Consider the following 11,257-nt stretch of genomic DNA (forward strand, 5'->3'; position numbering starts at 1 on the left):
TGTTGTCACTTTGTCATTATGGGGTCCTGAGTGCAGAATGAGGGGGGCACAAGGCCACAACATAACAACATGTATGAACGTGAGAGGGTGTGAGGACATTCTGGACCCCCTTCCTCCATCCTGTGTATACAATACCAATAGCCTTAGTAAACATGGTATTTCTATTATTTTATGGGATCCCCCAGTTTAATCCAGCTAGTTTATTACATTAATATAAATAGTCAAAAGCAAAAAGAATCATTTTATAACATTTATAATAAAAAATAGTGCTGTAATTACAACATATACAAACATTTACAATAAAGCGGTAGTGGTGCGGTGAGGAGGGTCTCCCGAGGCTTGGACGTATATGGGTGAATCACTTGGTTGCACATCTGCATGTAGACAGCTCTGTCCGCCTTTCCTTCATCTCCTGGGTGGAGGTTGTCTGGCTGAGTTGGCAGCAGGATTGTCTCCCCACTATGGGTGGTCTTTCCAGGGTGACCGGCCCTCCGCTCATTGCTTTGTGTTTTATGGAACCGACTATTGGCAGAACATGTAGAAAAATGCTCCAACCTCCAACCGTTGGCGCCATGTTGTAGCAAAGTCTCCTGCAGCTGAAGGAGACTTTTACATAATATTTGGATGGGCTGAGGCTTCACCGGTCTGTCCGTCTGTCCACATCATAGAACACAACCACACGCCTTTTATATGATCTTCCATTTTAGGGTTCTCAAAACCCGTCTGTCCTGCAGCAGTTGGTACAACTCAGAGGTTACCCTCTAATCTCCGAGTCTAGGCATCCATTGTTCTTTCACTCCATGAGAGGTTTATACCCACAAGGCTTGATTGACAGACCAGTAAGTCATTTCTTGGGGATGACTTACCTCATTCCACAAGAACCTTCCTAAAATACAAGGTGGCCTCATACTCATGGCAGCTGGAAGGAAAAAATAAAGGCCCCACTGGCACTTTATAGCCAATTGCTCCACCTCTAGTCTTTATGTGACGACTTTTGGGTGCAGTTCAGCTACTTGGTGGTCTGTTTAGTTCCTGAGGAATATGCAGAGTCCTTTTCCGCCATGCTTCCAGCCTCCCTTCCTGGAAAACCTTTGCAATTGTGATAATAGTTGTAATAGTCCATCTCCTCGTCTTCTTCCTCCTCAGACTCAGAATCATCGTTGTAGAAGTGTATGGTGGCCTGTACTGGGAAATTGGAGAGAACTCTCTTCCCCATGTCTTGTAGATACTCTTCTGACTTCGACTTTGGCATGTAAAGCCTTTGAAATGCAAAGAGAGGAGTGTGAGAATACAGCCAATGACAATTGCATCATGTAACCCCGTGCCGATATGGAGGATCGGCATACCTCCCAACCTTCAAAGAATGTAAAGAGGGAAAACTCATGAGGTGCGCTTAGCGCTGCAATTCTTTATGTTAGTGCTGCACAGAAAGTGCCTAACACACTGATAATGCCCCTGTAGTGCCCCACACAGTGCTAGTGCCCCACAGGCTGACACATCTGCACACACTGATAATGCCCCTGTAGTGCCCCACACAGTGCTAGTGCCCCACAGGCTGACACATCTGCACACACTGATAGTGCCCCTTAGTACCCCACAGAATGATAGTGTCCGCTTACAGCCCCACATGCTGACAGTCCCCACAGAGTGATAGTACCCCATTCAGTGATAGTGCCCCATAGAGTGATCGTACCCCATTCAGTGATAGTGCCCCACATACAAATACTGCTGCACACATTGATAGTGCCCCACAGAGTGATAGTACCCCATTCAGTGATAGTGCCCCATAGAGTGATAGTACCCCATTCAGTGATAGTGCCCCACAGAGTGATAGTACCCCATTCAGTGCTAGTGCCCCACAGGCTGACACATCTGCACACACTGATAGTGCCCCTTAGTACCCCACAGAATGATAGTGTCCGCTTACAGCCCCACATGCTGACAGTCCCCATAGAGTGATCGTACCCCATTCAGTGATAGTGCCCCACATACAAATACTGCTGCACACATTGATAGTGCCCCACAGAGTGATAGTGCTCTACATGTCGATATGGGATACACACATTGATAGCGTCCCCTTAGTGCCCCACATGCTGATCGTACCCCATTCTGACCGTGCCCCACAGAGTGATAGAGCCCCACACAACTAATAGTGTCCCCTTAGTGCCCCACACTGATAGTGCCCTACAGAGTCATAGTGCTCCACATGTTGATACTCCCCGACACACTGATAGCGTCCCTTACAGCCCCACATGCTGACACTGCCCCAGAGTGACTGTTCCCCACACAGTGATAGTGTCCCCTTAGTGCCCCACATACTGATAGTGCCATACACGCTAATAGCGTCTACTTAGTGCCCCACACTCACAGAGCCCTACATGCTGATAATGTACCATACAATGATAGTGCCCCAAATGCTTATAATGCCCCCATAGGGTCCAACACACTGCTAGTGACCCCTTAGAGCCCCATGCTGATAGTGTCCCACACACTAATACTGCTCCACATGCTGATAGTGCCACCTTAGTGCCCCATGCACTTATAGCTGTCATTCAATGCTGAGCGCTGCCTTTGATTGGTCACAGCGCTCAGCCAATCAGAGGCAGCGCTTCAAGAGGTGGAGATTTTCAATTTTTGGCTAAAAAAGGAGCAGAAAAGGAGTGCCGGGAACCTACAAGAAGATGCGCCGGAGACAACAGCGCTACTGAGGTGATATATTCTTATATTTTATTTTTTCTACAGTTATGGACTATTTTTGGGGTAGGGCTTATATTTCAAGCCCTCCTCGAAAATTCTCGCCACGGGGAGTCCCCTACCACTGCTGTCACAGGAGTGCCAAAGGATCGCGATCGTGTCCCATTGATTTTAACAGGGCTGGAGCTGCTGCCGCAGACCCCATTGGAAACAATGGGCGAGATCCCAAAAAGAATGGACATGCCGCAATTTTGTTTTAACTTCTGCATCGCAAGCGTGCATGGAGCCATTGGCTTCATAATTTTGCAATTTCTCGCAGCTCTGGGAAATTGTGCATTTTCCTCGCAGTGTGAAGGCCCCCTTAGTGGCCTAAACATCTGTCCGACTAGTGCGCCATGCACTGATAGTGCCCTGCCGGCTCATATTGCCCCTCACAGTGATTATGCCTGCTCAGTGTTCCCTCCTCCTTAGGTTCACAGACTCCAGCTCTCTTCTCCCCATTGCTCCATAAGGGTCCAACAAGCCCCGCCTCCTGGCTCCTCCCTGTGTGCAGGATACTCAGCCGGCCGTTGGCTTTTCCTGCTACTGGAGAGAACTTGTTGGGTTGCTCGTCCTTCTCAGCAAGGATGGGTTATTGCGCACCCCCTCCGCAATCAACTATTGCCAAAGTGAATGGTGGAGCAAGGAGCTGATGGCTGCCATTGTATTCAACTGTATCTAGATAGAGCAGAGACTGGCCCATATGGCATGCCTACCGAAACAATGGAACAGTCCCCAAACTCTAGGACTGTCCCTCTGAGTCCAGCATGGAGAGGAGGAGGGGATCAATTGGAGCTCTGCTTTACAAAATGAAGCCCCGCCCATTATATAAAGGTATAATAAGATATCAGCGGAGGGCGGACATTCACTTACTGGCGCTTACCTTACAGGGTGCTGAAACCCCAGCGCTCCTTTCTTTCCAGCATTCTCATTATCAGTCCTCTGTTGATGAAAAACATAAAATTCATCTAAATATGTTTTCTAGAGAAACTTAAACAGTTTAAACCCTAAACTTCTGCGCTACAGACATTAAATGTCCACATGTCATCAGCCCCATTAACCACCTGCAGAGCAGAACTTCCTCGCAGAGAAATATCTTCCGACTGATCCAGTTTGACTGATTGGAGTGACATGATGTGATTGTCTGCAGCGGCTCCTGTGGTACTACAAGCGCCATCAGTCTGGGATTAGAGAGCTGAAAATGGGATCCAGTAAAGTCTCAACACAAGAGATGACCAGCGGCTCCTCGTGTGACTGCGGGCGTATTCAGAAATGCTACTGTCTGTCGGAACGCGATCGTCCTGTCCTCAAGAAGAAGAGCGCGACCGTCATCTGGACACCGATGGGCAGTACATTCACTGCTACCGGAAAGGGCAGAATACGACCAAATGCAATTCTTGTATTACTGGTAGAAAACGCTAAAAATCTAAGATACACAGACAGCTAACCAGATAGATAGATATGGGATAGATAGATAGATAGATAGATAGATAGATAGATAGATAGATAGATAGATAGATAGATAGATAGATAGATAGATAGATAGATAGATAGATAGATAGAAAGGAGATAGATATGAGATAGATAGATAGATAGATAGATAGATAGGAGAGAGATAGATAGATAGATAGATAGATAGATAGATAGATAGATAGATAGATATGAGATAGATATGAGATAGATAGATAGATAGATAGATAGATAGATAGATAGATAGATAGATAGGAGATAGATAAATAGATAGATAGGAGATAGATATGAGATAGATAGATAGGAGATAGATAGATAGATAGGAGATAGATAGATAGGAGATAGATATAAGATAGATAGATAGATAGATAGATAGATAGATAGATAGATAGATAGATAGATAGATATGAGATAGATAGGAGATAGATAGATAGATAGGAGATAGATAGATAGATAGATAGATATGAGATAGATAGGAGATAGATAGATAGGAGATAGATAGATAGGAGATAGATAAATAGATAGATAGATAGGAGATAGATAGGAGATAGATAGGAGATAGATAGAAGATAGATAGATAGATAGATATGAGATAGATAGATAGATAGATAGATAGATAGATAGATAGATAGATAGATATCAGATAGATAGGAGATAGATAGATAGGAGATAGATATGAGATGGATAGATAGGAGATAGATATGAGATAGATATATAGAAGGTAGATAGATAGGAGATAGATAGATAGATATATAGATAGATAGATATGAGATAGATAGATAGATATGTGATAGATAGATAGATATGAGATAGATAGATAGGAGATAGATATGAGATAGATAGATAGGAGATAGATAGATAGGAGATAGATAGATAGATATATAGATAGATATGAGATAGATAGATAGATAGATATGTGATAGATAGATAGATATGAGATAGATAGATAGATAGATAGGAGATAGATATGAGATAGATAGATATGAGATAGATAGATAGGAGATAGATAGATAGATAGATATGAGATAGATAGATATGTGATAGATAGATAGGAGATAGATAGATAGATAGATAGATAGATAGATAGATATGAGATAGATATGAGATAGATAGATAGGAGATAGATATGAGATAGATAGATAGAAGATAGATATGAGATAGAAGATAGATAGATATGAGATAGATAGGAGATAGATAGATAGATAGGAGATAGATAGATAGATAGATAGATAGATAGATAGATATGAGATAGATAGATAGAAGATAGATAGGAGATAGATAGATAGAAGATAGATAGATAGGAGATAGATAGATAGAAGATAGATAGATAGGAGATAGATATGAGATAGAAGGATAGATATGAGATAGATAGAAGGAAGATAGATAGATAGATAGATAGATAGATAGATAGATAGAGAGGAGATAGATAGATAGATAGAAGATAGATATTAGATAGATAGATAGATATGAGATAGATAGATAGGAGATAGATAGATAGATAGATAGATAGATAGATAGATAGATAGATAGATAGATAGGAGATAGATAGATAGAAGATACATATTAGATAGATAGATAGGAGATAGATAGATATGAGATAGATAGGAGATAGATAGATAGATATGAGATAGATAGATAGATAGATAGATAGATAGATATGAGATAGATAGATAGAAGATAGATAGATAGGAGATAGATATGAGATAGATAGATAGATATGAGATAGATAGATAGATAGGAGATAGATAGATAGAAGATAGATATGAGATAGATATGAGATAGATAGATAGATATGAGATAGATAGATAGAAGATAGATAGATAGAGAGGAGATAGATAGATAGATAGGAGATAGATAGATAGAAGATAGATATTAGATAGATAGATATGAGATAGATAGATAGGAGATAGATAGATAGATAGATAGATAGATAGATAGATAGGAGATAGATATGAGATAGATAGGAGATAGATAGATATGAGATAGATAGATATGAGATAGATAGATAGATATGAGAGATAGGAGATAGATAGATAGATATGAGATAGATAGATAGATAGATAGATAGATAGATAGATAGATAGATAGGAGATAGATAGATAGATAGATAGATATGAGATAGATAGGAGATAGATAGATAGATAGATATGAGATAGATAGATAGACAGATAGATAGATAGATAGATAGATAGATAGATAGATAGATAGATAGATAGATAGATAGATAGATATGAGATAGATAGATAGATAGAATGACTGTCTTACCAGTATCTGCCCCTCTGACATTCCGTCTCTAGATGACAACATCCAGGGCCTCCATAGAGTTGGGCTACTGAAAAACAGCAGTGTGATGAGTGTGTAATGATGCTCCACTAATTCCCTTCTCACATTTGAGCTCAGATTTTTCATGATTTGTTTCGTTATTCCATAGGAGCCGAACAAGGGGAATGGCGCCAGACCCAACATCTACCAGACATGAACAGGGCGGAGCAGACACCGTGGACTATATTGGGGTGCATCGGCTTTCTTGCATGATGTGCTAATGAACGTGGCAATGTGAACATGGACTTAAAGGGGTTGTCCCGCGGCAGCAAGTGGGTCTATACACTTCTGTATGGCCATATTAATGCACTTTGTAATGTACATCGTGCATTAAATATGAGCCATACAGAAGTTATTCACTTACCCCCTCCGGTGGTGGCGTCCCCGTCTCCATGGCGCCGACTGAAGCCTTCTTCTCCTTCCATTAGACGCGCTTGCGCTGTGCGGTCTTCTGTTCTGTTGAATGGGGCCGCTCCGGCATGCTCGCGCCGCCGAGGTCTTCTACGCATGCGCAGACCAGCTCTCCGGCGTGAGCACGCCGGAGCGGCCCCATTCAATAGAACAGAAGACCGCACAGTGCAAGCGCGTCTAATGGAAGGAGAAGAAGGCTTCAGTCGGCACCATGGAGACGGGGACGCCAGCAACGGAGCAGGTAAGTGAATAACTTCTGTATGGCTCATAATTAATGCACGATGTATATTACAAAGTGCATTAATATGGCCATACAGAAGTGTATAACCCCACTTGCTGCCGCGGGACAACCCCTTTAAGTCCTGGTTTTTATGGCATGTACATGTGTAACAAACATTGTCCCGCGCCGAAACAGGTTTTTTTTTTTTTTTAACCCCCCCCCCCCGTTCAGCGCGAGACAACCCCGATGCAGGGGTTAAAAAAACAAACCGCTCAGCGCTTACCTGAATCCCGGCGGTCCGGCGTCTTCATACTTACCTGCTGAAGATGGCCGCCGGGGTCTGCTCCCTCCGTGGACCGCAGCTCTTCTGTGCGGTCCATTGCCGATTCCAGCCTCCTGATTGGCTGGAATCGGCACGTGACGGGGCGGAGCTACACGGAGCCGGCATTCTGCACGAGCGGCTCCATTGAAGAGAGCAGAAGACCCGGACTGCGCAAGCACGGCTAATTTGGCCATCGGAGGCCGAAAATTAGTCGGCACCATGGGAACGAGGACGCCAGCAACGGAGCAGGTAAGTGAATAACTTCTGATAACTTCTGTATGGCTCATAATTAATGCACAATGTACATTACAAAGTGCATTAATATGGCCATGCAGAAGTGTATAACCCCACTTGCTGCCTCGGGACAACCCCTTTAACTGGACACTCACTGCATTAGACGCAATGTTGCAGCAGTCTTGGACTTGACTTTTTAGTGTCAGCGTCAGGTTAATATTTGTATAAGGCACTGATCAGGAGACCAGAAGAAGAAAAGCCTGGAAAGATCTCCCCATTTTACCTATATCATTGTTTGTTTTATATGAATCTAATCCTAATCTATCTATCTATCTATCTCGTATCTATCTATCTCATATCTATCTATCTATCTCCTATCTATCTATCTATCTCCTATCTATCTATCTCATATCTATCTATCTATCTATCTATCTATTTATCTATCTCCTATCTATCTATCTATCTATCTATCTATCTATCTATCTATCTATCTATCTATCTATCTATCTATCTCCTATCTATCTATCTATCTATCTTCTATCTATCTATCTATCTATCTATCTCCTATCTATCTATCTCATATCTATCTATCTATCTATCTATCTCCTATCTATCTATCTATCTATCTATCTATCTATCTATCTATCTATCTATCTATCTATCTTCTATCTATCTATCTATCTATCTCCTATCTATCTATCTATCTATCTATCTATCTATCTATCTATCTCATATCTATCTATCTATCTATCTATCTATCTATCTATCTATCTCCTATCTATCTATCTATCCTATCTATCTATCTATCTATCTATCTATCTATCTATCTATCTATCTATCTATCTATCTATCTATCTCCTATCTATCTATCTATCTCATATCTATCTATCTATCTATCTAATATCTATCTATCTATCTATCTATCTATCTATCTATCTATCTATCTATCTATCTATCTATCTATCTATCTATCCCTATATATAACACTATATACTATGATCTGCTATATATAATACTATATACTTCGTCCCGCTGGGGAGAGTATTATACTCACCATCATCTATCCGAGGGGTTTTTGCTCCACTTCTTTATAACTGAGTCTACAAAGCCCCCCAGCCCGGAGGAGACGCACTAATCCCATAATTAAGGGGTAGAGGGGGGATAAGTCTGCGTTATGTCTCAGAGCTGAATCCCTGCTGACACAATTATATGCAGTCGCCTTCCTGCCAACCCTTTACTAAGTAAGATGTAGCAGAGCTGAGTTAACTCATGACAGGTGATGTGCCATGAATGAGTGAAAGTTATCCGCTAGATTCAGGGTCCACAGGATAGGGGATCACTCTCTGCTCGGTGGTGGTCCGACCTCTGGGACCCCAGTAATCCCAAAGGTCCTGACCAGAATGGAGCGGTGCTCGATGGGACCAATGGGAACGCCAAAATGCTTAAACTCCGCCATCTCCAGGACTCCCATTGGAATGAATGGAGTGGCGGTGTGCGTGATCAACCAGCGGTCTATTCATATAGGGGTCCTCCAAGACCCCCGTTGTCAGGAGTGGTGGGTGTCCCTGTGATCGGACCCCAGCAATCAGAGAGCACGGCCCCTAACATGTGTTATCTGCGGTTTTACATAAAAGTGCATGGACGTTGTGGCGCACATAGCGTCACGCGGGACGGGATTAGTCCGGACGGACATTTCTGCATCACGATGTTAACCCTAAGGGCGCTGAATCCGCAGCTGCTGAAATCTGCGGCTTTACTTCAAAACCGCAAGATTAAATTCCGCAGCCAGAAAGCTGGTGTTTTATAACAAACAGGAGACGTAATACCGCAAATAACACGTAAAACACAAGACATTCCGTAAAGTCCGAAACGTATTCTGCCGTAAGACTCCCAACAAAACTTACACTAATTACGTCTAGTCGTCAGTGTTAGAGAGCCGCACGGAGAAAAGGAGAAAAGAGATAAGAAAAAGCAATGAAGTTCAATTCAAGGAGAATCTCCAGGAGAGGGGCGGCAGGGAATGAAGGGGCGACAGGGAATGAAGGGACGGTAAGGAATGAAGGGACGATAAGCAATGAAGGGGCGGCAGGGAATGAAGGGGCGGCAAGGAATGAAGGGGCGGCAGGGAATGAAGGGACGGCAAGGAATGAAGGTGCAGCAGGGAATGAGGGGCGGCAGGGAGTGAAGGGGCCGCAGGGAATGAAGGTGCAGCAGGGAATGAGGGGCGGCAGGGAGTGAAGGGGCCGCAGGGAATGAAGGTGCAGCAGGGAATGAGGGGCGGCAGGGAGTGAAGGGGCCGCAGGGAATGAAGGGGCGGCAAGGAATGAAGGGGCTACAGGGAATGAAGGGGCGGCAGGGAGTGAAGGGGCCGCAGGGAATGAAGGGGCGGCAGGGAATGAGGGGCGGCAGGGAGTGAAGGGGCCGCAGGGAATGAAGGGGCGGCAAGGAATGAAGGGGCTACAGGGAATGAAGGGGCGGCAAGGAATGAAGGGGCGGCAAGGAATGAAGGGGCGGCAGGGAATGAAGGGGACGGCAAGGAATGAAGGGGCTACAGGGAATGGAGGGGCGGCAAGGAATGAAGGGGCGGCAGGGAATGAAGGGGCTACAGGGAATGGAGGGGCCATAGTGAATGAAGAGCCACTTACCCCACTCCTTGGTCAGGACTCCTCGTGCTGGGGCAGAGGGGGGCCGCAGTGGTCTTCAGAGCACAGTGTGCAGGATCCATAGATCCGGCTTCTACCTCCGCTTGCTGGAAACTGACTGGAAGACCCTTCAGGCTGCTTTATCTCCAGCTCTCACCTAAAATAAACAGCCGGTCAGGTGAGGGGGAGGAAGAAGGATGCCGGACCCCCAGGGGATTGTAGAAGGTGCACTTCTCCAGTCACTAGACTCAACTGCCAGAAGGCGAAGCAGAGGCGGCTACACTCACCACTACTACATGTTGTCAGCACCCCCCAAATACGAGATGTTGTCAGCACCACCCCCACTACTACATGTTGTAGGCACCCCCCCCCACTACTACGTTTTGTCAGCATTCACACTCAATACTACATGTTGTCAGCACCCCCCCCCCACTAGTAGATGTTGTCAGCACCCCACCAATAAGAGATGTTGTCAGCACCCCACCCCCCACACTACTAGATGTTGTCAGCAGATCTCCCCTACTAGATGTTGTCAGCACCCCCCCCCCCACTACTAGATGTTATCAGCACAGACCCCACTACTACATGTTGTCAGCAACCCCCCAATAAGAGATGTTGTCAGCACCCCTCCTACTAGATGTTGTCAGCACCCCCCACTACTACATGTTGTCAGCAACCCTAGGACTACTACATGTTGTCAGCAACCCTAGGACTACTACATGTTGTCAGCACCCCCCAAATACGAGATGTTTTTTGTCAGCATCGCCCCCACTACTACATGTTGTCAGCACCCCCCAAATACGAGATGTTGTCAGCACCCCCCCCCCCCACACACTACTAGATGTTGTCAGCAGATCTCCCCTACTAGATGTTGTCAGCACCCCCTCTACTACATGTTGTCAG

The 11,257-nt window shown here is 44.4% G+C and overlaps 1 protein-coding gene across 2 annotated transcripts; it reads right to left on the minus strand.

Annotated features, from left to right (window-relative positions):
* Positions 1-201: 201 nt before the first annotated feature.
* On the minus strand, positions 202-10,459 carry RIPPLY3 (ripply transcriptional repressor 3). 2 transcript variants are annotated; one of them, XM_066598519.1, is made up of 4 exons: positions 10,358-10,459; positions 6,469-6,532; positions 3,617-3,675; positions 202-1,259 (listed from the first exon to the last, which is right to left on the minus strand). In XM_066598519.1, exons 1-4 carry the CDS (start codon positions 10,435-10,437, stop codon positions 1,010-1,012), a joined length of 453 nt encoding a protein of 150 aa, XP_066454616.1. In that variant the 5' UTR covers positions 10,438-10,459; the 3' UTR covers positions 202-1,009. The 2 variants fall into 2 exon arrangements, with proteins under 2 accessions (XP_066454616.1, XP_066454615.1); XM_066598518.1 differs by having other exon boundaries at positions 6,469-6,535; positions 10,358-10,457.
* Between the last annotated feature and the right edge of the window lie 798 nt (positions 10,460-11,257).

This window comes from Eleutherodactylus coqui, chromosome 4 (genome assembly GCF_035609145.1).
Source record: "Eleutherodactylus coqui strain aEleCoq1 chromosome 4, aEleCoq1.hap1, whole genome shotgun sequence".
NCBI lineage: Eukaryota > Metazoa > Chordata > Amphibia > Anura > Eleutherodactylidae > Eleutherodactylus > Eleutherodactylus coqui.